A 27702-nucleotide genomic window follows, 5' to 3' on the forward strand; every position below is an offset into this window, starting at 1 on the left:
TTTCCTCTGATTCTCTCCCCAGTCCTTCCTCTCCTGAACCTGTTAAGACAGGCTCATTTGGGGATCCAAATAAACCTCCATTTCCTGCATTCCCTGGATTGCAGGAATTCAATTCCCTGTATTCAAGACTGAACTGTGAGCCAGAGTCAGCATTTCCCAACGTGACTGAGGATCCCTATAGGTGTGCTTAAGAATTTAATAGTTATTCAAACTTATCAATCTGGTTCTCAGACTTATAGCAATTAGCTCACATGCTTGTTGGTGAGGGCCAGGCCAAACACTGGATGAATGTGGCCTGATAGGAACATCTTAAAAAGTATTAGGGAAACAGCACATTTATGCAGGAATGTAGTAAACTCCCTGGAAATACTACTGAACAATTATACTATCTTCGCTTAAGCCTGTTGAGTGGAACAAAATGCAGACTTGCACACAAAAACCTGATGGGCCTTTTCATGATGATTAGAACTGACTCCAAATTGTCTTTAAAGAAAATTCTCTATTTTCAGTTACAGCATATGGAATGGAACAGTTTTAAAAACCTGTACTTTCTGCTATTATTGCAAAGAGCCAGGATATCAAAGAAAGCTTGTTACACACATAAGCACTCCAGGCACCTGCATCCCTCTGGCTGGATGTTCCAACATTCTCCACATTCCCAAAGACAGGGCTCTAAGGAACTATAGGGGCTCTTCCCAGGGCTCCCTCTTAATCAACTTCTGGAACCACCTCCGCATTGGGAATGAGTCTCTGTCCTTGTTGACACCAGAACTACGCTCCTGGTGGCCAACTCCCTGATGGAAAGCAGCCCCTGCCCACAAGGACTAAAACAGCTCCAACAGTGGGGGCCTCTTAAAAATCTCCACAGGTTCCTGTCTCTCAGCCTATTCTTTTCGTCTAGGCCCTTGGAGAGATACCTTCTCCTTAGTTACTTCTCCTCTATTCATGTGTGCACCTGACATCTCTTAGAAAAGTATCATGCCAGAATTTGATTCCCTCAAACGGGCAAGTAATTCTAGAATTTGGCAGCAGTGATCAAAATAATCCACCAGGGGAAGTACACGACCCCATGGCCCCTTTTCTACCCTTGGTCTCTGATGGCACCATAGCAGAGCCTGGGAACACTGGTCGTTGGTTCCTATTGGATCAGCTACCTTGTTCTTTATGGGCAACATGTTCAACTGATATTGGCAGAATCCACAGTGTACCTCATCAAGATAAAACTGTATTTTTCAAAACCTCTTGGCAGAATGAGACAATACTGTATGAAGAAGCCCTTCAGGGGATCAAGCCCATGATAGAAGTTTAAAACCCTCAGTGTCTCACGATCCCCTCCGCTATGCCCTGTAACACCATTTCCCTCGTGAGAAAACCCAATGGCTGACAATGGACGTCTGTCTAGGACCTCTCAGCAATAAGTAACATTTTCATCCCTCCACACTCTTGTTCCTAACCCCATACCCTACTGACATCAATTACCACTAGAGGAGATTTTTCATGGTAATTCATCTATGCAGTGGATTTGGTATTCCAGTTGATAAGTGTAGCGAGTTTTTGCTTTCACTTGGGTAATACCCATGGACAGTCAATCGCAGGGAATCACAGAAAGTCTTTTGTACTTTTCACAAACCCCTAAGGCAGCTCTGGATGACAGAGTTTTCTGCATCTCTACTTTGTTATACTATGGAGATAATTTCATTCTCTGCCTCCCTTCAATGGAAGGCATCATCTACTTGTTAAAACTTTTGGCTTTAAAGGGACATAAAGTCTCAAAAAATTACATTAGGCTTAAACTCAAGATAAATACTTATGGCATCTGATCTTGGAACCAGAGCACACTGGGATACAGACAAAACCCCTCATGACTTAATGCTGACACATCATGTTTTGAGTCCCTGTCGCATTTTACATGTCACTCTTCTAAGGAAGAAAGTTTTTTTCATAGTTTACTAGTGGGTATTTTTAAAAGGATGAAAGTGGTAAATATTATCTTGGGTGTGCTACTGCAAATCCGTTTTCTTTTTAAGATGTTATTTTATGATTTATTTTACATGATCTCTACACAGAATGTGGGGCTCAAACCCACAACGCCAAGACCAAGAGTTGCACAATCCACTGACCTAGTCATCCAAGCACCCTGCAAATTCTTTTGAAGGTACTGAGACAAATACTTTTCCATTTGATGTCCAACCCAATAGGATGAGTTACACACCCTACTTTTGCCAAGGGTAAAACCACAAACATTTAGTCCAACTGGTACGCCTTTGGGGTACCTCAGGACTATGGAATATTATGGAAATAATGGAATGTTGTTAGATCCAATATGGATAAAACTGAAGAGGCTCCTATGTCTAAAATTTACCACATGCTGTATTTTGGCAGGAGTTCTGGCTGATATTAATGGCACTATGCACACCAGACCTGACCTCCTAGGGCCAAAGAAAGCACCTCATTGATATTTCTACCACAATCACTGATCACGAAAAAAATAAGCAATCCAGAGTCATGGTCAAAAGGCATGTTCTTCCAAGTCACATTTAGAACAAAATTGACCAAAGACACCAAAAATGACTCTCAGAAAAGATAAACCAACGTCAGAAATTTAACTTTTCATTCAATAAAAAGAGAAAATTTATGTGAGAACATGTGTTTCAATAATGAAGACTGAAATGTACAGGTGATAGAGAGTCAGGAAATTCCAGTATCTGCAAAAGACAACAGAAAAGAACTTTCAACAATAAGTCTCATGTGATGATCATAGATTAAGAAAATTTTAGAATGTGAGCATAAGAAAGTTTTTTTCTAAAGTTATATGAAGTTGTATGCACACACCCCTCCCACAGACACATTCTTATCAACCTGAGTCCAAGAGACACTGTAATGGAAAAGAGACATGTTTTACATAACCATGTGATTACTTCAAGTCTGAGATAACAAAGTGTATGTTGTACAGATATAGAGGAGAAAGAAGGACACTTATACCATTAGTGTTCATATCAGCGACATGAACTAGGAGTAAGACACTTTGCATCTCTATTAAGGAAGAGGCACTTGCAAAAACAAAACCATGTTTATAACAATGAAACGATTTCTGCTCCACTGACATTTTCATGAACAAAATACATAAAGTTGATATCAGAAGATTTACCAAAATTCTGTCCATTCAGGTTCATCTCCAGGTATTGGCTCTCATTTTAAAAATGATTTTAGGGAGAATAAATGCTTTCCCACAGTGTCTGTGCTCCCAGATTGATGAGATACCTGAAGACTTTTCCATGGTTCTTAAGTTCATAGGGTTTCACATCACTGTGCTTTCACATGTGTCCTCAAAGAGAAGAGGGACAACGGAAGGCTTTCTCACAGTGCAGATATTCTTAGGGTTCTGCCCCGTGTCATCACACGTACTTGCAGGTCTATGGGACACTGGAAGATCTTACCAGGGTCCTTAGATTCAAAGGGATACTGTCCACTGCGCATCCTCACGTGTTCTTGAAGGGAGCGGTGACTAGTGAATGTCTCTCCCCAGTGTGTTTCTTCATATGCACTCGAAGGGATGAGGGAAACTTGTATGCCTTCCCACACTCCTTGCATTCATAGGGTTTAACTGTGCTGTGCGTTTTCAAATGATCTTGAAAACACTGAGGCCGACTGAAAGCTTTCCCACACTCCATACACTTAAAAGGTCTCTCCCCAGTGTGTGTCCGCATGTGTGCTTCCAGGTGTGATGGACTCCTGAAGGCTTTGCCACAGCTGTGACATTCATAGGGTCGCTTTCTAGTGTGTGTCCTCGTATGTACTCGTAAGGATGCAGCACAGGCGAATGCTTTCCCACACTGCTGACATTTACAGGGTCTCTCCCCACTGTGTGTCCTCACATGAGCTTGTAGATTTCCAGGAGAGCTGAAGGCTTTCCCACACTGCTGACATTTACAGGGTCGTTCTCCACTGTGTGTCCTCATATGTGCTCGCAGGTTTCCAGGAGTTGTGAAGCCCTTCCCACACTGCTGACATTTATAGGGTCTTTCCCCACTGTGTGTCCTCACATGTACTCGCAGGTTTCCAGGAGTCGAGAAGACTTTCCCACACTGCTGACACTCACAGGGGCTCTCCCCAGTGTGTGTCCTTGTATGTGCACGAAGGTTTGCAGGAGACTTAAAGGCCTTCCCACACTGCTGACATTTAAAGGGTCTCTCCCCAGTGTGAGTCCTCGTATGTACCTGTAGGTCTCTGTGATACCTGAACGCTCTGCCACACTCCTTACATTCATAGGGTTTCAGGACATTGTGCGTGGCCATGTGACGTTCGAAAGGTCGATGCTTTCTGAAAGCTTCACCACACTCCTTACATTCCAAGTGTCCACCCTCTGTGTGCCTTCTCACAGTATGTACTACAAGGGTGTGGTGACGAATGAAGGCTTTTCCGCAGTGCTGACATTTATAGGGTCTCTCCCCAGTGTGTTTCCTCATGTGTTCTCGCAGGCATGAGTTATACCTGAAGGTCTTCCCACATTGCTGACATTCATACGGTCTCTCCCCAGTGTGTGTTGTCACATGTTCTCGCAGATTTCCAAGATATCTGAAGGTCTTCCCACATTGCTGACATTCATAGGGTCTTTCCCCAGTGTGTGTCCTCATATGTATTCGCAGGTCTGTGTGATCCCGGAAGGCTTTGCCACACCGGTTACATTCATAGGGTTTCACGGTACTGTGTGTGGTCATGTGACGTTTAAAATGTTCACACTTCCGGAAAGTTTTCCCACACTCCTTACATTTGTAGGGTCTGTCCCCAGTATGTGTCCTCATATGTACTCCAAGGGCTGTGTGATGCCTGAAGGCTCTGCCACACTCCTTACATTCATAGGGTTTCACGACATTGTGTGTGGTCATGTGACATTCAAAAGGTAGATGCTCCCTGAAACTTTGCCCACACTCCTTACATTCCAAGGGTCTGTCCTCTTTGTGTCTTCTCATGTGTACTTCAAGCGAGTAGTGATCAGGGAAGGCTTTCCCACATTGCTGACATTTATAGGGTTTTTCCCGAGTGTGTGTCCTCACATGTCTTTGCAGGCTTGAAGTAGACCTAAAGGCTTTCCCACACTCCACACATTTATATGGTCTCTCCCCAGTGTGAGTTCTCACATGACGTGTAAGATCAGAATTATACATAAAAGCTTTCCCACACACATCACACACATGGACATTCTGTCCACAGTGACCTTGCACATGATCCTGAAAGGATGAGGTGCGAGTGAAAGCTTTTCCACATTTCTTGCACTCTAAAGATTTTTTACTGCTGAGATTCTTCAAGTATCTCTTAAATGCTGTGCCAGAGTCCTGATGTTCACGATGTTCATAGGGTTTCTCTACAAGGTCTGCGTCCAAGTCAGTGCTGCGGCTCAAGACACAGCTGCAGGCCGGCCCACATTCCTCACAGGGACTAGGTTTGTGTCCAGGATGAGATCTTCCTGGGTTCTCAGGGAAAGATCCATCTGTGAAGGCTTCTCTACACTTAACGCATTCACAGGATTTATCTCCAGTAGTACAATCCTCATGCACAGCAAAACTAGTAATTTGGTTTACAGTATCTCCACATTGATTACCTTCACTGCTTTCACAGACACACTCCACCAAATGACTTCTGTTCAAAATAGGAAGGCACACTGTTAGGGAATAATGATTATAACCAAACTCTTTATTAATGATCTACTGATGCTTATTAATGATTATTTGACTACATAATGGCCATTTTCAATGGATGGGTACATTTTTGGCACTGTCTCCATGGTAACAAAGTGAAACAAGCTTAATACATTGGCTGAGGACTCAAATATTTTCATAACACTCTAGTTTTCTCAGATACAGTTTTTCTCACCATTGTTTCCAACTTCCACCATTAGTTTTCAGATGATAAATATCTACAATGCATTAATTAAAACTTCACGTGAAAATCATGATTATACAATTATTGAGGTGTGCTTTCAGCTATCCTTTGATTTCAACTTAGTCTCACAATCTGCCCTGATCCCCTTCTCCTGCAGGAGTGTCACTCACCTCAAATGCCCCTCCTGGGTTTGGGTCTGATCTCCACTGCTGTGGAATTTCCAGTTTTCTCCAAAAACAGAACACGAATCATTTCTTGCAAATATGACTATTTTCTCTTCACTGGGTAACTCATTCTGCAAAATATTCCACTGAGTCCTTGATGCACTCCTTTTATCCTGACTGGGACAATCTGCAAAAATTGGTAGCATAATGTAATTTCTTGGGAATGATCTGATGTTTGAAGGTAAGAAAACAGACCATATGTCGATTTCTATTCATATACTCATCACAAAATGTAAATGAAGCTCATCAGGAAGAATGGACAAGTGACCAAAGAAAAATTCTGAGGACCCTAGTGATTTGGGACTTTGGCAGTAAGAGAAAAAGTGTATGAAGGGCAGCCCGTTTACTCAGAAATACTTCAAAATTGATGGAGACTAATGTGGAGATAAGTATTATCAGAAAAGGAAAGTAGAAAGGACCTGGGCAAGATACACCCACACCCTACCTCTGTAAGAGGAATACAGAAAGGCTTGCAATGTGGGTGAGGATGAATGAACGGTCCGACTTGAAAGCCAGGTGAGTGACAAAATCACCCTTCTCGAACAAAACTGAGTCACGTTTCTAATGGACATGTCCAAATGCTGTTCCCTTCTCCAGAACCTGGCCCAACTGAGGGTTGCTGGGATGTTCTGAAGGCACAGAGGCCCTTGGTGAAGCCTGCCTGGACTGCCCCAACTGCCACTGGGAGGTTGGATGGTGTGTGTGGCTGCTGCCCAGCCCCTGGAGAACAGCCCAGCGTGAGGAAGGATTTGGAGGGTGACAAGAAATCTGGAAGATGGGCTCTTACTTTATTCTTCGAGTTCAATGATGATGGATAGTGTGGACTTTTTTTTTTCCTTCTTTCTTCTTTTTTCTTTTTTTAGTGGAAGCATATTGACCATCAATATTAGCGTCAGGTGTAAAACACAGTGATTCAACAATTATATACATTACAAAAAGCTCACCACGGTAAGTATAATTATCATCTGTCACTATAGAAAACTAATACAATATTATTGACCATATTCCATCTGCTGTACTTTTCATTCACATATTTACTAAGTGTGACTTTGTACCACTCAATCCCCTTCATCTATTTTACCTCTCCCTCCATCCCCTTCCAATCTCACAAACACCAATTTGTTCTCTATAGTTTTAAGTCTATTTCTATTTTCTGTTGTTTGTTCATTCATTTTGTTGTTTAGATTCCACATATAAGTAAAGTATGGTGTTTATATTTCTGTCTGACTTATTTACTTGGAAGAATATCCTCTAGGTCCATCCACGTTTTCACAAATGGGAAGACTACATCCTTTTTACACAGCTGAGTAACAGTCCCTTATATGCATTTTCCACATCTTCATCATCCATTCATCTTGTTGATGGACATTTGAGTTCCTTCCGTATGTTGAGTATTGTAACTAACACTACAATGAACATTAGTGTTTTTTCTATGGTTAAATACCCAGAAGTGGAATTATAGATGATATGGTACTTCTGTGCTGTTTTATGGAAACTCCATACTGTTTTCCATGGGGGCTGCACCAATTTACCTTCCCACCAGCAAAGATGAGTTTCCTTTTCTCCGAATCCTCACCAATACTTATTATTTCTTGTCTTTTTGATACCAGCAAATCCGGCTGGTGTGAGGTGGTATCTCACTGTGGTTTTGATTTGCACTTCCTTGATGATTAGTGATATTGAGCAGCTTCTTCATGTGCCTAGTGGCCATCTGTATATCTTCTTTGGGAAAATGTCTACTATGTTCCTCTGCCCCATTTTTAAATTCTCCCTTTTGTTTCCCTTGTCTGAAGGGATAATTCCATGAAAGTATTGCTAAGGCTGACGTCCACGAATTTAACGATTCTGTTTTGTCTTAAGAGGTGTATGGTTTCAAGTCTTACACTTAGGTATTCAATCCATATAGAGTTTACTGTTGTGTAAGGTGTAAGAAGGTGGTCCAGTTTCATCCTTTTGCAGACAGCTGTCTCATTTTCTTAACACCAGGTATTGAAGAGAGTCTTTCCCCATTGTATATTCTCAGATTCTTTTTGGTGGATAATTTCACCATATAAGCATGGGTTTATTTCTGGACTCTATTCTGTTCCCTTGACCCATGTGTCTGTTTTTGTGCCAGTAACATACTGTTTTGATTAATAGAGTTTTGTGGTATACTTTGAAATCTGGGATTGTTATATCTTTCAGCTTTGGTACACTTTTTCCACATTGCTTTGGTATATTTGGAATATTTTCTGTTTCCATTCAAATTTTTAAATTTTTCCCTCAAATTCTTTTAGAAGTACTATTAGTATGTTGATAGGGACATCACTGAACACGCAGAGTGCTTTTCATGGTATGGGCATGTTTAAAAATACTAATCCTTGCAATCCATGACAAGGGTTTATCTCTCCAGTTAGTGTGTCATCTTCAATTTTCTTCATTAAATGTCTTATATTCTCCCTCTCCCACTCCCCCTGCTTGTGTTCCCTCTCTCGCTGTGTCTCTGTCAAGTAAATAAATAAAATCTTTAAAAGGGGTGGGGCACCTGGGTGGCTCAGTCATTAAGCATCTGCCTTCGGCTCAGGTCATGATCCCAGGGTCCTGGGATTGAGCCCCCCATCAGGCTCCCTGCTCCGCGGGAAGCCTGCTTCTCCCTCTCCCACTCCTGCTTGTGTTCCCTCTCTTGCTGTGTCTCTGTCAAATAAATAAATAAAATCTTAAAAAAAATATATATAGATTTCAGAGTACAGATCTTTCACCTTCCTTACATTTATTTACCATATCTTATAGTTTTTGAAGGAATTAAACATAGGATTGTTTTCTTAATTTCTCTCTGCTATTTTGTTATGAGTTATACAAATGCAACAGATTTTGGTATATTAATTTTGTATCCTGCAACGTTTCTAAATTCATTTGTTAGTTTAACAGTATTTGGTGAAGTCTTAAGGATTTTCTATATATACTTTCATATTATCTGAAGATATTGACAATTTTCTTAAACAGTCGCATGTTTCCCATTTCTTTATGTTGTCTGACTAGTAGGCCTATGACTTCCACCGCTATGTTGAATAAAACTGGTGAGAGTGGACATCCTTGCTTTGTTCTTGATCTTAAGAGAAAAAGCTTTTGGCTCTTCACCATTGAGTATATTAGTGTGGGTGTGTCATCTACGGCCTATGTTCTGTTGAGGTATATTCCTTGTATATACACCTGTTTGAGAGTGTTTATCAGGAATGGAGATTGAATTCTGTCAAATGATTTCTACATCTATGGAGATGATCACATGGTTTTTATAATTTATTTCATTGATGTGGTATATCATACTGCTTGATATGCATATATTAAAAATTCCTTCCATCCCTGGAATAAATCCCACTTTATTATGGTGAATGCTCCTTTTAATGTATTCTGAATTCAGCCTGCTGATATTTTCTTTAGTACTTTTCCATCTATGTTCCTCAGGATATTTGTCTGTGAATTTTTTTTTTTTTTGTAGTGTCTTTGGTTTTGGTATCAGGGTAATGCTGACATCACAGAATGAGTTTGGAAGTATTCCTTCCTGTTCTATTTTTTGGAGTAGTTTGAGAATAATAGGTATTAACTCTTCTTTATCTGCTTGGTAGAATGTACCCGTGAGGTCATGTGGTTGGTCCTGGATTTCTCCTGAGTGTGTTTTGATTAGTAATTCGCTTTTGTTTCTAGTAATAGTCTGTTTACATTTTCTATTTCTTCCTGATCTCATCTTGGCAGATTAGTTTCTAAAAATTATCTATTTCTCTGGGTGGTGCAGTTTGTTGCTATACAATTTCCCATGTAATCTCATAACCCATTGTATTTCTGTGGTGTCAATTGTAACTTTTCTCTCATTTCTGATTTTAAGTCTTCTTTCTCGTTTTCTTGATTAGTTTGGCTAGATTTTATCAATTTTATCTTTTCAAAAGACCAGCTCTTAGTTTCATTGATCTTTTCTTTTCTTTTTTTTTTAAAGATTTTATTTATTTATTTGAGACAGAATGAGACAGAGAGAGAGAGCACATGAGAGGGGGGAGGGTCAGAGGGAGAAGCAGGCTCCCTGCCGAGCAGGGAGCCCGATGCGGGACTTGATCCAGGGACTCCAGGATCATGACCTGAGCTGAAGGCAGTCACCCAACCAACTGAGCCACCCAGGCGCCCCTCATTGATCTTTTCTATCTTTAACCTCCATTTCATTTATTTCTGTTCTGCTCTCTATTATTTCCTTCCTTATAAATTTGGGCTTTGCTTATTCTTTTTCTAGTTACTCTAGGTGTAAGGTTTGACCGTTTGAGATTTTTATTGTTCCCTGAGGCAGGCCCGTATCACTATACACTCCCATCTTACCACTGCTTGTGCTGCACAGGCCAAAAATGTTCCATCATGCATTTATTTTTATTTGGCTCCAGGTATTTTACTGATTCCTCTTTGACTTCTTTGTTGACCCATTGGTGTTTAGTAGCATGCTGTTTAGCTTCAACATGTTTGAGCTTCTTCCTTTTCTTGTTATTGACTTGTAATTTCATACTGTTGTGCATGGAAAACATGCCTCATAAGATTACAGTCTTCAGGGGTGCCTGGGTGGCTCAGTTGTTAAGCGTCTGCCTTCGGCTCAGGTCATGGTCCCAGGGTCCTGGGATCGAGCCCCGCATCGGGCTCCCTGTTCAGCGGGAAGCCTGCTTCTCCCTCTCCCACTCCCTCCGTTTGTGTTCCCTCTCTCGCTGTGTCTGTCAAAAAAATAAATAAAATCTTAAAAAAAAAAAAAATTACAGTCTTCATAAATTTACTGAGACTTGTTTTGTGGTCTAACATATGAACTATCCTGGAGAATGTTCCTCATGCACTTGAAAAGAATGTGTATTCTGCCGTTTGGGATGGAATGTTCATTATGTCCACCTGGTGTAATGTGTCACTGAAATCCACTCTTTACTTATTTTCAGTCTGGACGTTCGATGCAAGCACATTAGTAGAGTGTTAAATCCTCCTACAATTATTTACTACTGTCATTTTTTGCCTTTATTTCTCTTAATATTTGCTTTATATATTTAGGTGTTTCCTGCTGTATGTGTAGATATAATCAACTGTTATACTACTTTTGTTTCATTGATCTGTTTATCTTCATGTCATGGCAGTCTCTGTCTCTTGTTATAGTCTTTGTTGTGACATCTACTATATCTCATGTAAGTATTCAATCTCTACTTTTTACCCCACTTTTATTTGCATGGAAAATCTATTTTAACCCACTTGACTTTCAGTCTGTACTGTGTCTCCCTTTTAGGCAGACTACAGATGGGTTCTTTTTTTTATCATTCAATTAATATATGCCTTTTGACTGGAGCATTTAGTCTACCTACATTGGAAGTAATTATTGAGGAGTATGTACTTCTAGCTGGTCTGTTAAATGCTTTTTTTCTTTTTTTTTTAAGATTTACTTATTTGAGAGAGAGTGAGAGTGAGGGAGACAGAGCAGGAGCTGGGTAAGGGGCAGAGGGAGAAGGAGAAGCAGACTCCCCTCTGAGCAGAGAGCCTGACATGGGGCTGGATCTCAGGACCCTGAGATCACGACCTGGGCCAAAGGCAGATGCTTACCTGACTAAGCCACCCAGGTGCCCCCACAGCGTTTTTTGTTTGTTTGTTTGTTTTTTAAGGAAGATGTAAGCCCAATGTGGGGCCCAAACTCATGACCCTGAGACCAAGAGGCCAATGCTCCGATTAAGCCAGCTAGGCACCCCATATTTCACATCTGTTCCTCTGTATCCATGGATTAACTTCAAGATACAAATGATTTTACTACTTTTGTGTTTTAGCCTTCATAATAGCTTTCTAAGTGACTTATTTACTAACTTTATGTTTTCAACTACCAGCAAATTCATATATCCTTTCATAATTCTCATGCTTTTAGTTATTACCTTTTCTTTTCCACTTAAAAGAGGTACTTCATGATTAATAAGGCTGATTTAATGGTGGGATGCCTGGGTGGCTCAGTGATTTGAGCATCCAACTCTTGATTTTGGTTTAGGTCATGATCTCAGGGTCTTGAGATCGAGCCCCACACTGGGCTCCACGCTTGGTGCAGAGTCCACTTAGATTCTCTCTCCCTCTCCCTCTGCCCCCACCTTGTGCATGTGCACTCTCTCTCCTCATATAAATAAATAAAAGATTTTTTTTAAAAAGATGGTTTCATGGTGATGAAGTTCTTTAATTATTGTTTGTCTGGAAACCTTTTTATCTCTTTCAATTCTGAGTGATGAATTTCCTGAGTAGAATATACTTGGTTGTAGGTTTTTCCCTTTTGGCACTTTGAATGTATCATGCCACTCCCCACTGGCCTGCCATTTTTCTCCTGAAAAATCAGCTGATAGCCTTATGGAATTTCCCTTGTAGTTTAGAGTTTGGTTTCTCTAGCTGCTTTAAGATAACCTCTTTATATTTCATTTTTTTCCCATTTTATTATAAATGTTGGTGTGGACCTCCTTTTGTTCTTACAGTTTGGCCCTGCTGTACTTCCCAGACCTGGATATCTGTTCCATGCCCAGATTTGAGAACTCCTCACCCATAGTATCTTCAAAGAAGTTTCTGCTCTTTTCTCTCCCTTCTCCTCCTTAGACCCCTATAATGCAAATGTTATTATCATTGCTGTGGCCAAAGAGGTCCGCGAACTTATCCTCAGTTATTTATTTCTCACCGTTATTGTAATTTTGCTATTCAGCTTGGTTGCTTCCCACACTACCTCATCTTCCAAATTGCGGATACCTGTTTAGGATCCTCTAATCTCCTACGGATTCCCTCTAGTATATTGTTCCTCTCAGTTATGGTATTCCACAGCTGCTATTGGTTCTTGTTTATATTTTCTATCTCCTTGTTGAAGTGCTCACTGTGTTCATGAACTCTTCTCTCAAGTCTGGGGAGTATCTACATGACCATTACTTTGAACTCTTCATCTGGTAGATTACTTATCTCTATATGATTTAGCTCATTTTCAGTGCTTTTGTCATTTTCTTTGCAACAAATTCCTTTGTCTTCTCACTGTGTTGGCAATGTATTAAGTAATTCAGCTACATCTTCCGGTCTTCAAAGTAGTGGCCTTACGCAGAAGACATCCTATGGTACCCTAAACCACAATCACGCCCTGGCCACCAGGACCAGGTGCTCCGGGTGTGGGCTGTGTGTGCCCTCCTGTTGTGGCTGAGACCCAGCTGCTATATGCACTGATGAATGCGGGAGACCCTCAATATGGCTATCTGCAATGATGGGCGCAGTAGTGGGCAGACTGCCCGCAGCTCAGCTAACTGAGGGGCCAGGCGACGGAAACGCCCAGCTGCAGCTAGTGCAGGCTTACTGGTCCATGTGGTTAGTTCCTTCACACCCTGCGACAGGAGTCAAGCTGGAGAGGTGGCAATCACAACGGGGGCTGCATAACAGAGGTGGTAGGACAGGAGTCCCAATGGGGAGACATTAGTCCCAAGTGAGGGGCGGCTGGACGGGAGCTACTTTGGACGGGTACCTCCCAGGGCAGGTGGGTTAGATGGGGTGGGTCGGTGGGAAATGCCGAGTGGGGAAAACCAGCATAAGCAATGCAGATGAAGAGTGTCAGAACTGGCTCTCAGATGTATCTGGCTATCTCGGGTGAAGGAGGGAAAGATAAATGACACCTGTCAGCATGTCAGTTCCTAGAGAGAACTCTCTGGGCCTCCAGTGTGTGCCCTAAAATTAGGCAATAAATCTCCTTCACACATAACCCAGGTACATTTCAAAATTCAGCTTTGTGCTCCATCTTGTGCCACCTGATAGAGTGTGCTAACTCTTTAAAGAGTGAAGACTCTGTTTTCTATAGCCCTCCATCTTTCCTGGAGTTAAGCCCCACTAATGTTTTAGCTCCCAAACTTAAGGCCCACTGATTTGCAAAGGCAGGTGTTCCGGGCCCTGGTCTTTGCACTGTGGTCCCCAGGGGTAGGGGTGCCTGGTGTGGGGACTGATTTCCCTACTTCTCTGTACCTGTGATGTCCCACCCACTTTTGCATAGACACACTGGGGTTTGGCTTCCAAACACATCTCTGCCCCGCCTACCTGTTTCCATGAGGACATCTCTTTCTGACTATAGCTGCGAAAGATCCCTTCTGGCAGTCTTCAGATCATTTTCAGAGTGAGTTGGAATACATGTAGTTCTTGCCTCAGAGTGTCCAGGGGAGCAGGTGAGCTGTCTGTCATCTTCCCTCCTCATTAAATGAGGGTTTAATTGGAGCACCATTACCGAGCCCAACACGTAGTTACCACCGTGTAACTTTCATAGAAGTGAAGCAGTGCCCCCTGCCCCAAAGTGACACTGGAGGCCACATTCACATCTATAAAATTAGGGAGTCTCAGACTTGGACCAAGACTAATGAAGAGTCAATTTAACACATAAAACTTTGTTTTCACAGAAAAGGTATGTGACCCTAGGTAGTTCCATGAAGGCTTGGACCATGGCTGTCTCTTCTTCAACATATTCCCATTCCTCGGCCCCAGTAAGATCAAACACTTGTAAGAAACATTCATTCCGTAAAACTCTGGGGTGGGGGTGGGGCACGCTTACCCAGCGAGGCCAGGTTCCTGCAGGTCTCCAGCATCACATCTCTGTAGAGCCTCCTCTGACCACGATCCAGCAAAGCCTACTCTTCCGGGGTGAAGTACACAGCCACATCCGCGAAGACCACCGCGTCCTGAAACATCCCACGTATCCTATTGCAGCAACGCTCCCTCCTCACCCATGTGCGTGGGAGGATTGGGGGGGGCGGTGACACGCAGGGAACCGCACTCCATTCCTAGGACCTGAGTCACACCCGCGTGGGAAGTGACAACAGGCAAGCACATCCGCTGCCTCGCATTCAGTGATGGGAGGGGCCAGGAACCCGAAGCAGAGGGAGATGACAACGGCTGATTCAGACTTACATACACCCAAATATAGGCTATTTTTGCTGACTCAGAGCAGATCCGAGCACTCCAGTACGGTAAAGAATGGAAAATGAAATCCTCATTCAAACAACACAAAATCAGACAACAAACACATCTTTGACTTGATCAAAGATGATTACTGCCTTGTCAGCTCCAAGAACTGGAACCAGAATGTCAGGATGTTGTGGACACTTGACTTAAGCAGATCCCTCCTTGGAAGGCAACAAGGTCAAGGAGCCTGGTGCAGTCCCCTCTATCCCGGCAGAGGCAGACACGACCCTTTCCCTGGATCAGGTGGACTGTGAGCATGGACACTGGGACCAGGGACCTGGCACACCTGGTGCGTAAGAGGAATTCCAGTTCTGGAAGAATCATGGAAGTCATCAGGGCCTCAAATATATACCTCAGTGCCCAGAATTCAAAGGAGAAGGGCACCAGGAAGGAGAGCCCCTGAGGGATTGATGGTAACAGAGCCCAGGGTGAGTTTAAGGCGGGGGCAGTGAACGTGGTGTAGAGGGCACTTTCGGGCAACAAGCTTGAACAATGGAAAGATAACCAGCAAGGCAAAGGCCCACAGTGACCACACAGCGTAATATAAACAGGCTCATTAAGTGACCTACCTGGAAATGGCCACAGGCCCTAAGTAACCAATGCGCTACTTACAACCAGGCACAGTTACCAAAACAGGAAAATTCCACATGTTCCCATACTTCCTCACTCCACCGTGTAACTCTAGCTTGCCCCTCAGCACCGCCTAGGGGCAGCTTCTCCTTTACTGTCCTGCTGGCTCTTCCCTTATGGTGTATTCAATAAACTTCTATGTCTATTGTTCTACCTTGGGTGAATTCTTTCCCCACCCATGCCACCAGCTCCACCAGATCAGGTCGCCCCACTTTGGTGACCACATTTAGGGACCTTACGCTGTGCCGGGCCTCTCGCCAAATTCTCCAGGAATTTCGTGGGAGTTTATCTTGGTGGACCAACTCTAGTACTGCTTGGGGAACTGACGACCTCCAGCTGAGGTTATTCCTCGGTGATGATCCAAAGCCCCAAGGGGAGCCCAATTAACCACCCTTGCCCAAAAAGGTGAGGGATTTTCCCTCTTGCCCTTCGGCGGGATCCTCCCCTACCTCTCCTTTCTCTTTTTAGCCCCTCAGCTGGTCTAACCCTAGTACTCCTCAGACAACCGAAGGTCTTGGTGAACAGATCGGACTGTGCATGCCTGTGTGGGTGAAGGACCCCTTTCCTCTCCTCTCCCGCATCGCCTGAGACCTCCATTCCCAACATGTGGCGCAGCTGGCAAAGGCAGCTCCTGCAAGGTGAATCTGCACATGTTATGTATTCTGTGGGACCCTTTCCTGACGCTTGCTGACTCTCAGCTGCCTTGCTTTTTGGAGACCAACCCCTTAATTTCCTTGTTCCCTTATATTCAGCTGTGATCTTGATCTACAGACAAACACGTTCCTATGTGTCTGCATGGTGAGTCCTCTCCTCTTTATTTGACCCGGTTTGGCCACCCGATGTCTGGCTCCCCCTGTTGCTGGGGACAACCCAACAGGGATTACTACTGCTATCTGTTGCAACCCTTCCTTGGTGGAACACCCCTCTGGGAATCAGCAGCAGGTCTTTCCCATTATAGGAAATAAAATGGCTGGTTCAGCAAGCAAAATTGCAGTCATAAACCTTATGAGTAAAATAAAAACCAAAAACCCAGGATCACTTCAACAGACACAGAAAAGGCATCTGACTAAACCCACGACCCTGTCATAACAAAAGTACTCAACCAACTAGGAACAAAGGGGAGCCTCCTCACCCTCATAAGGGGCAGCTAGGAAAAGCCCACACCTAACAATTGAACAGACACTTCTCAAAAGAAGATACGCAAGTGACCAATAGGTTCAGGAAAAGATGCTAGACTTAGTCATCAGGGAAATGGACATCAAACTACAAGCAGATACCCCTTCAAACTCACTAGAATGGCTACAAAGCCGGGCGCCTGGGTGGCTCAGTTGTTAAGCGTCTGCCTTCAGCTCAGGTCATGATCCTAGGGTCCTGGGATCGAGCCCCGCATCGGGCTCCCTGCTCCGCGGGAAGCCTGCTTCTCCCTCTCCCACTCCCCCTGCTTGTGTTCCCTCTCTCGCTGTGTCTCTCTCTGTCAAAAAATAAATAAAATCTTGGGCACCTGCGTGGCTCAGTTGGTTAAGCGGCTGCCTTCGGCTCAGGTCATGATCCCAGGGTCCTGGAATCGAGCCCCGCATCAGGCTCCTTGCTCAGCGGGGAGTGTGGTTCTCCCTCTCCCTCTGCCCCTGCTTGTGCCCCTCTCTCTCTGTGTCTCTCTCTGTCGAATAATAAAATAAAATCTTTAAAATAAATAAATAAATAAAATCTTAATTAAAAAAAAAAAAAAAAGAATGGCTATAAAGCCATACAAGGAAGAGCTGTTGAGGACGTGAGGAAGGGGGATCTCATGCATTTATGCTGCTGGGGATGGAAAATGGTACAGCCACCTGGGAAGAGTCCAAATGATGAATGCACCATTATCATGCAATACAGCAATCCACACCTAGTATCGTATCGATCGACCCAAGACAAGTGAAGATGAGCACAACACCAACACTAATCTCCATATACTCTCAGCAGCTTGATTCATAGTAGCCAGCAAGTGAAAACCACCCAAAGGCCCACCAACTCTTTGAAAATAAACGAGACATGACTAAATGGAGTCAGGAGTCCACAGAGAAAGCACCCAAACCGTTCCCTCAGGGCCAACTGCAGACTTAACAGGGACAGATGCACATTACAAATCTGCACCACCTTACCTTCCGCGCAGGAGGAAGGAAAATAATTTCCCTGTGTGGCAACAAGCCAGCCAATGACAGAGCCACATGCCAGCCAATGAGAGACAGCCACAGCTCAGCCAATGAGAGACAGCCACAGCTCAGCCAATGAGAGACAGCCACAGCTCAGCCAATGAGAGACAGCCACAGCTCAGCCAATGAGAGACAGCCACAGCTCAGCCAATGAGATGCAGCCACAGTCCAGCCAATTGGAAGCCGCAACACATGGAACCTCCAGTTTGCTCCAATGGATGTTTTGTACAGCAGGACCCTCCCAATGCCCCCCTCCTCTAAAAAGGAGCATGCTCCCTTTCTTCTCCAGACTTGCCTGTGGTTTTGCTGGGGCTTCCTTGTATTATATTACAATTTTCTGATATTCCCAGATAAACACGTTTTTTCTTTTTTAAAGATTTTATTTATTTATTTACTTATTTGAGAGTGAGCACAGTGGGGGAGGAGCAGAGGGGGACAGAGAGGGAATCTCAAGCAGACTGTGTACTGAGCACAGAGCAAGGCTCCATCTCAAGACCTCAAGATCATGGCCTGAGCCAAAATCAAGAGTCTGATACTTAACCAACTGAACCACCCACTCACCCCCCGATAAAACAATTTTTCCTGTAAAAATAACTGACGGCTTTATTTTTAAGGTCAACATTCCTTGGTGATCATGCACGGACCCAGGGAAGACCCCACGTCTCCACGCTGCTGAGCAAACAGGTGCGGGTCCCACGGAGCCCGCTGCGCCCACTGCTTTCTCCCCCCCCTGAGCTGGAGGGCACTTTGTCCTGGGATCAGAGCCCCGCTCCCCGTCCGCGCTCTGCAGGGTCTACGGGGACCTGGGTTAGGGGCTTCTCCTCTCTGACACTACTCATTCGGCTTTTGTTCCCCTCCTTTTCAGAACTGGCCTGTTCCTCTCAGATCTGTGCCCGCTGGAAATGCGCTGCCCTTGGTCTGATTTCTTCTGTACGGACCAGTGATTAGAAATTTTTATTTCGGTCTAGAAAAAACCACCAAGAATGGATTCCAGTCATCAAAGCGCCGTGAGGGGCACCCAACGGGGACCCTGGCCAGTTTTAGGTTTCAAAACCATGGTCGTGGTGCACCTGGGCGGCTCAGTTTAAAAGCAGCCAAATCTTGATTTTGGCTCAGGTCATGAGATCAAGCCCCAGGTGAGGCTCCGCGCTGGGCATGGGGTCTCCCTAAGACTCTTCCTCTCCCTCTGCCCCCCCCCTCCCCCACCATGGCCTGCTAGCAAGCTTTCTCTTAAAAACAAAAAACATGGTCTCTCCTAAAATGCATTGCTATAATTTAACCAAATGAACTAAATGTAATTTAAAACTACAATGGCCTTTATGGGGAACTTCCGATCTCGATCTCCACAAACTTGTTTTATTGATAACTGAATTAGGAAGTCATGATTCCAAAACACTGAATACGATACATATTTTAATCGGTAGCTCAAGACTTGCAAATATTTTCAGGAAGCTAAGTGCCTCCTCACAAAAGACTATTTGAAATTAACTGAGGCAAACAACTGAAAGAAGACAAACGGCTTCTGAAGCATCTTTTTCTCCTGCCCAGCTTCACGGTCAGGTCCGCAGACCCGCGGGAGCCGCCCTGCCCCCCGCCCTGCCTGCAACCACCTCCCTGCACACTCTCTGCTGACCTTCCCTTTTCTTCTGACCCTGCCCTTGCTCATTCCTTACCTCAGCCTATTAAAGCCCAGCCTCCTTAAAGATAAGGCTTCTCAAGATCTAAACCCCCAAATGTCTCATGTTCCCTGGACTGAGGCAGAAGTGTCCTGAGCGACTGAGGACCCCCATAATCTTGCTGAAGAACATAACAGCGTTTCAACCTACCAGCCTGGTTTCCCAGATTTATACAAATTATAACACAGGTGTGTTGCTGAGGGCCAGGCCACACGTGGGGTGACACGGACCCAGGAGAGAGGAACAGACGCCTCACTTCTGGAAAGACACTACAGCACTCGCTGGAAATCCCCGCGGAGCAATTACAGAAGCTTTTCCTAACACTGCGTATTGACAACATCCAGTCCTCCACACGGAAGCCTGGTGAACCTGTGCGTGGCGATTACAAGGGACTCCAGCTTGTCTCCGATGCAATTTGGGGTCTTTCTTCACATGCGGAGTCTACCCAGGCAGCAGCTGACGGGCTGAGCCGGGATCGTTCTTTTTACTTAAAAGCACCAGGATGGAACGGGAAACCACGTCCACCGCGCATGTAGTTACTCTGGGAAACTAGCTCACTCACACCCCACAAGAAAGAAAGTCAGCTGAAATTCTTAATTTTCACCTCTGGCAACTGAAGGCCCCTAACAAACCAAATGCCTACTGGTTTGCCCTATTCCTGCAAAGAGCCACAACAGCTGAGCCAAGACTGTTACCTGCAGCCCCCCTGCCGGCCATTCCCACTCCCTCCTCCTTCCCAGCGGCTCTTCCCCGAATTCCCTCTTGATGGGCTCGGAGAAACCTCTCTCCACACGGGGAAGGGCTCTCTCTGTCCTTGTGGACCCCGGAGCTACACTCTTGGTGTCAAGCAGCCCCCGCCTCAGGGAGCTCACATCGCTCCTATAGTGGGGGGGCGGTCTCTCATGAACCTCAACAGGTCCCCGCCTCTGACCCCGCTCCCCTGGTCTAGGCCCTGGGACACAGACACATTTTCACGTGAGCCCCTGTACCTCTGCTCACTACTGCTCTCATTCCTCAGAAAGGATCAGGCAGGACTTCCTTCTCCCAAAAAGGGAAAGTAATTCTAGAATTGGATGAAGGGACTCAACCTAATCGGGAATAAAATGCCCCTTCAACATGGTTTATTTATCCCTTGGCACCCCGCTGTCCCAGCTCCCACACGCTACTGACATCCATTCGCACTGAAAGCAAACATTCAACGTGATGAAACTACGCAGTGCATTTCTCGTATTCCGGTTGATGAGGACGGCCAGTAGGAAAGGAGCAGAAATACACCTGGGCACTCAGGCCCTGGGCTGCACAGTCGTTCTGGCTTCTCTGGAATCTCAGAAGCCCATCTGGGTGACGGAAAGCTTTTGCGGGCTCCACTTTGTTAGGATACGTGGATGATTTCATTCTCTGCCCCCTTCTCAGACCTCTTCACAGGAACACAGAATCCACCTGGTACAGCTTTTTGCCTTCAAAGGCCATCAGGATCGCCATGTAGGGCATCTGATCCGGGAACAGTCACTACATCTGGACCCACATGAAGCCCCCATGACTGCTGAACGCTGACAGCTCACCTTCTTTTTTCTTCTTTATTTCAATTTTGTTAGTTAACGTACAGTGCGGTATTGGTTTCTGGAGCAGAATTCAGGACTCATCACTTACATACAACACATCGCGCTCATCACTGCAAGTGCCGTCCTTAATCCCCATCCCCCATCTAGCCCCTCCCCCACCTCCCTCCATCCATCCTCAGTTCCTTCTCTATTGTTAAGAGTCACTTACAGCTTGTTACTCTCTCCCCCTTTTTTCCTCCCCCTTCCCATATGTTCCTCCGTTTTCTTTCTTAAATTCCACGAGTGAGACCATACGGTATTTGTCATGCTCTGACTTATCTCAATTAGCATAATACATCCCAGCACCATCGATGTCATTGCAAATGACACGATTTCATTCTTTCTGATGGCCGAGTGACATTCCGTTGTGTGGGGACACACCTCTTGTCCCTCCGCTCATCAGCTAACAGACACTAGAGCTGTCCCCGTCCTGTGGCTGTTGTTAATGCTGCCGCTGTAAGCACAGGGGCGCACGTGCCCCTTCAATCATAGGTTTGTACCCTTTAGTTAAGTACCCAGCAGTACAGTTGCTGGGTCCCCACCCCCACAGAATAGGGTAGTTCTATTTTTCACTTTCTGAGGAAGCCCAGGCCGCTCCCCAGCTCGGCGGCGCCGAAGCCTTCTCTGCAGACAGGCCGGGGCTTGTCCTGTGGCTGCAGTTCTCTGAGGAAACACCGTCCCCACCCGGGGAACGGCTCTCACACGTCAGAGGGATCGGGGCGCCCATGCTACCAGCCGGGGCTTCACCAGCTCCGCTGCATGTGGTCGGGTTCACGCGTTCGCCGTGCGCACCACGCACAGTCCGCGGGCTTCGGGGCACACGCTCGTGTCACTACTCATACTCAACTGACAGGCTGGGGGGCGACCCCGCCCAAACACCGCGTCCGAAAGCCCTGCGGTCGGTCCTCCTACACTCCCGGCCTCCCCCCGGAGCTCCTACACTCCCACCACGGAGCTCCCCCAGGACGTCCGAGACACTGGCCCGGCCGCCTTTGACCTCCGGCTGACAGAACGAGATGGACTTCAATCCTGGGAAAGACTGATGGCTTCTATTCAAAACCACCATGCTCTGGGAGAGCAATGGTCACGGCGCCCGCCCAGGGGAGGAAGACGTCAGCAGGACCCCAGCCACCTGGAGAGGTCGTCCCCAAAAAGTCACCTCCAGGTTCTCTCCAACCTCGCTGGAAGGCCCGTCAGGATCTGCCCCCCGACCCTTGTGTGGCCACACTCCAGGGAAGGGGCTCCTGGCTGCAGGGGACACATCTAGACTCACAGCCCACCCTGCCCGGCCGTGCACACCGCGTGCGGACGGGACAGTAAAGATTTCCCGGAACGGCAGCCGACAACATCTGAGCCCCAGGCTCCCCGAGACGTCCGGCCCTGGCCTGGGTTCCCGAGCCTCACGGTCGCGTCTCCTCTCCTTCACGGAGACACAGGCCCTTGTCTGCATGCACAGCACCCTCGCGGGAGGGGGACCTCTTCTTGGGGTTCTGGCCTTTCAGGAACAGGCCCATGAGGATCCTGTGACAAATTCATCGTTCTCTTGCCTTTTCTCAAGTGTCAGAGGCTCTGAAATCACAAGTCTTTCCCTCACCTGAACTATTCACCCAAATTCACTGTCTCTCAATACACAACCTCACAGGCTGTCTTACTGGATAACATTTGGTTCCAACAGTTCTGTTGAAAACAGCATCCTTCAAAACATCTTTGAAGTTCTGCTATTTTTGCAAAAACTTCACCCGCTGAGCCCGTGTTCTGACCCGCACTGTCTCTTCCCAAAGGCCCCGGCCTCGTTCTCTCCCGGAGCTCCGCAGGATCCACGATGCTGTCCTCACGCTCGCCCGCAGCAGGGACCTCCAGGAGGCACACAGGGCCGCAGCTGCCTCCACGGCGAAACGTTCCTCCCCAGGCTGGAACAGGGGCCAATAAACACTTCAGCTGGCTGCCTGCACACCTAGGGTCCTGGATTCTATCCATTTTGTCATTTGGAATTGTCTCGTTACTTCTGATTGTATGTTAAAGTTTTGTAATTTATTGCCTATGAATTTGAGAAAACGATGCACATAATAAGTACACGCTCTGCGATCTCACACTCCTGATGAACACGGACTAGACGGCAAGCGCCTGAGAGTTTCTCCCTCCTGTCCTTCCTTGCTACTCAGCTGCGGCCTTCGCTGGTTTCCACTGCCATGCACGTTCCCTCCAACACACCACACGACAACCAGAAGACGTCCTTCCTGGCGCTGAGGGACAAACCCACCAAGTATGGCCAACCCGCCGCTTACTCAGAGATGCTTCCAAGGAAAGGTTTTGGTCAAATGGAGGAAATGTAGAAATGCACACAAGGAAAGCTCATTTGGGATGGAGTGGGGGGCCAGCAGGCCGCCCTTGGGTCCTTACTGGGGGGCCCAGCAGGAAGCCCAGCACCCTGCAAGTCTACACTACTTTCCCTGGGATTTCACCGCCCCAGCAGGAGGCAGCCAGCCTCCCCCTCCCACCACCGCCCAGCCAGGGAGGAGCCCCTGGGCTTCCAACTCCGTTTCTGCCAAGACCTTTGTGTTTCCATAGCCACCCCAGCCCCTGCTCTCCTCTGTAAGAGAGCCTTCCTCCCCTCTGTTCCTGAAATTGCCTGTGGTTTTGTGACCTTACACGTCCAGAATTGCAATTCTCTGCTATTCCAGAATAAACTCAGTTTTGTGGCAAAATAACTGACCATTTTAATTTTAAACTTACTAGTAATCAGAACAGTTGGCATTAACAGAGGGATGGACAAATACCCCGTCAGAAAACCGTGGAATGCAGGCACAGGCCCCCTGATTTCGGGAAGGGAAGCAGGTGTCGTGGGGCAGGGGCAGCGATGGGGACACTTGGACGCAGGGCCAGGGAGGACTGCTTATCTACAGGGGAATAAGGAATCATTTCCCTTGTCAAGTTCATGGACCAGAACCTGTGGATTTCACTGTCATGGAAACAAGGAGAACACACACGGAGGAAGAACCAGCAGGCGTGTGTATGACCTGAGCGATGGAAGAGGTTTCTCATGGAACAAAAGTAGGGTGATCTACACAGGAAGGACGGGCAAGTGCAAGTGTATTGCAAATGTGAAGAGTCCATCCACGCGGACAACGGAGAGGAACAACCCCTGACCTGGACAAAACACTATCAATACACAGAAATGAAACAGCACGGACATCCCCAGTGCGTGAAGAAAACAGAAGAAATCGGGAAGCAGACAGGTGGGTTACAGGTGACAAGGGGCTGGAAACGCTTCCATAGAAGGCGGAACCCCACAGAGGCTAATGCTCCACCCCAGTGGGCAGCAGAGAAACCGATGTTGACCCCAAGCAGATGCCGTGTCCCGCACCCGCGCTGGACAAAGTGAAGCCGGACAGCTCCCGGCGCCGGACTGACAGGCATCAGCCCTGATGGGGGACGCACACACTGCGTGTGCGGCTGCTGGTCAGTTCTCACTTCCTCGCCGTCTACGATACACAATTCCCCCAGCGTGCAGGTATTTACTATGGATTTACACCTAGTCAGGACTGACTACAGCAGCAGTGCCGACGACAGCAGAGGATGAACGTGGGGACCCCGTGCCCCACAAGGCCCAGAATGGAGAGTTCACTGGGCGACCCGAGCCACAGGCACCTGCCCAAGGGAGACACGAGGGCTGAGCAACCGCACGGCAGCCGTGACCTGAATGGGGGCACCGCTGACATTCTCCGACTGCACCTGCCACAGGGAAAGTCACGTGACACGCTGATGGCGGTGACGACCACCATCGAGCTGCCATCAGCAAGGGGCAGGGCACTGGTCCCCCTGGGGCAGCACAGTGGCGGATGCTAACAGTCAAGAATATAAAGAACCGGGCGCCTGGGTGGCTTAGTTGGTTAAGCGACTGCCTTCGGCTCAGGTCATGATCCTGGAGTCCCTGGATCGAGTCCCGCATCGGGCTCCCTGCTTGGCAGGGAGTCTGCTTCTCCCTCTGACCCTCCCCCCTCTCATGTGCTCTCTCTCATTCTCTCTCTCTCAAATAAATAAATAAATAAATCTTTAAAAAAAAAAAAGAATATAAAGAACCTACCCCGCGAACATGGCCCGAAGACAAAAGTCCTGTCGCCCACACGGACTCTCCCCGCTTGCAAGAGCCTCTCCGGACACGGGCGGGAGGAGCAGTGAGCGTGAGCCAGTGGGGACCAGCAGCCGGCTGCGCCCACACAGCACAAGAAACCCACCTCAGGCCCGCCTCTACAGAGGACAAGACTGTCCATGTAAAGATCCATCTACTGGTAAACAAAAGGCGCCCATCCACCTGCCTCCAGGAGTCAAGGCTTTGGAAGCCATTCCCGGAGATCTCCTTATCTCTGCCAATAGTTTTCCAGGTGGGACAACTCAACCTGGTGTAGTTTCTGATTCACGAAGGAGTGAACTCAGGTGGACGGGTTACGGGTCCACCGTGGGTCCCCCTGCGAGCTCAGAGGGCTAGGGGGTGCCCGGAAAGAGATCATTTTAGGCCCCCAGCTATCTTCCTCCCCCTAAGCCTTACGGGTTCTAACTGCCCTAGGACACACCTGCACAACGTCCTAGTACTGTCAGAATCACAAAGAAAAGAAAAAACAAACAAGAACAACAAAACCTCAGTCCTTAAAAATTTTAAGAGAACGAAGGGAACACAAAGACTAACAGTCTCTACCAGGCCTGGAAAGAGCCAAACCGCATCAGAGACAATACATCTCTCACCGCTGCTTCAAGAGTAAGCGAAGTCCTGCATTCCTTCCCCGAGATAACAGCCCAAAACCCAAGCAGTGGATACCGGCTCTCAGAGCAGGCCCTTCGCCTCTTCCCCACTCCCAACAGTCACCTCTGCGGGATTAAAATGGGAAGTCTCAGCCCCCAGAGGAGCACTGGCTTCATTACCCTCACCTTGGATGCAGGTTTTCTAGAAATGCTTTCTAACTACCTCTGGGCAACCTTATGCCTGCCTTTGTTAGGAGTTAGTGTTAGGAGTTAGTTGGACAGTCAGGTAGTCAGAGCCAGGGTCCCCAACAAGAAGATAGGGAGCGGGGACGGCTAAGACAAAACCACACTAACATCCTGTTTTGCAGCTTAGACAGGACCACATTAGCATTCAGTGTTGCAACCTTTGCAGAAATGACTTCAGCAAAATGTCCCAAAATGAAGCAATTAACTACAAAGCATTTGTCACTATCACGACGGAGAGGCAGTTAAGACATAAGCCCACAGGTGTCAGCCCAAAAAGACCATCAGCACCTAAACATTAACCTAACAGGTAGACAGATGTGTGATCAAAGCCCGGACTGGCACCACTGGGCACACCCTGGTTCCTTAAGATAGTTCTGTCAAAGAGTTCCTAAAAAACCCCTAAACTTAGAAACTCCAAGGGCAACCCTCTCAGATCCCCCACCCTCTCTGGGAGCTTTATACTATTGCTCAATAAATACTGCTTTGCTGCCCACCACTCTTCCTCTGATCTACTTCTTCATTCTTCGAAAAGGCGTGACCAAGAACCACAGGCACTAAAGGAAAAGAAATCCTAAAACACCTTTACAGGCAATGACCGAGCTCCCCTCTGAATATTCATCCTAACCCTGCATGAAAGAAGCCCACCCACAGCCGCCAGGGGAGCAGCGCATCTGAAGTTATTCCCTGCGGTCCCCTCATCCGCTGCAAGTCAAGTTTCCTTCGTGGGACAACTCACCTGGTTAGTCTCCACCTGTAAGTGACCAAGGAGCAGGCTCCCGTCAGGTCGCACACCCGCCCGGATCCCAGCCTCCCCCTCCCCCTCGTCGCTGCCTCCCTCCCCAGTCCCACCCGCCGAGGACGCAGGTGCGGACCCAGGGGCACGGGGAGGCCCCCTACCGCGGCCGCTTCCACTTCGTCCTGGCTGGTTCGATCCACGCCTCCGGCCCCCGCGCTCACCATCTCGGGGCCGCGCTCCCGGATCTCCGGGCGTCCTCCCCGCCGCGCTCCGCCACACCTGGGCTGCGCAGGACTGGAGCGCGGCAGCCGGCACCGGCTGAGAGCCGCACCTACCAGGCTACCAGGGCCCTCCCTCGGGCCTGATTGGATGCTATACAGGCCCCGCGCTCCGATTGGGCGATGTTTCAGGCTCTGAGACCTGATTGGATGGGGTTTCGGCGTTAACTCCCCGGGGCCCTGATTGGGCGTTTCTCCCGGACACCGAGCTCCCCGCACCGTGAAAGGACAGCCTGCGGCCCTTCACGTTCTGATTGGACGGTAATCCCGGCACCGCCCCTGTGGTCCCCGATTGGGCAGATCTCCCAGGCCCCGCCTCCTGTGTCCTGACTGACAGGCTGGCGCTACCCGCGTGTCTCATCTGGCTGCCGGGAGTTCGGCTCCCAACAGAATGGACTCCTGGCCGGCCGACCCGCCTGCGTCCTCCTTCTGTCCCGGGAATCTGACTCAGTTTCTCCGCGGAGCCTCCCTTGTGCGGCGCCCCATCAGGATGCGACAGAGCAGAGGGGCCCGGTGATCCTTATGTCCGTGG

The 27702-nt window shown here is 47.2% G+C and overlaps 1 protein-coding gene across 6 annotated transcripts in view; it reads right to left on the reverse strand.

Annotated features, from left to right (window-relative positions):
• LOC118550787 (uncharacterized) overlaps positions 1 to 27271 on the reverse strand; it is a 106840-nt gene extending 79569 nt beyond the window's left edge. Inside the window, exons 1-5 of one of the 6 annotated variants that reach the window (XR_013442262.1) lie at positions 27054 to 27261; positions 14668 to 14794; positions 10443 to 10822; positions 6051 to 6231; positions 2590 to 5637 (exon numbers count right to left, since the gene is read on the reverse strand). Coding sequence is in view for 1 of the 6 variants with exons in the window: in XM_078057745.1 (XP_077913871.1) it covers positions 27114 to 27116 (3 nt within the window). In the remaining 5 variants the exon portion in view is untranslated. The other 5 variants (XR_013442261.1, XR_013442264.1, XR_013442265.1 and 2 more) reach the window with 5 other exon arrangements.
• Positions 27272 to 27702: the final 431 nt, after the last annotated feature.

The sequence above is a fragment of the Halichoerus grypus genome, chromosome 1 (genome assembly GCF_964656455.1).
Source record: "Halichoerus grypus chromosome 1, mHalGry1.hap1.1, whole genome shotgun sequence".
Classification (NCBI taxonomy): domain Eukaryota; kingdom Metazoa; phylum Chordata; class Mammalia; order Carnivora; family Phocidae; genus Halichoerus; species Halichoerus grypus.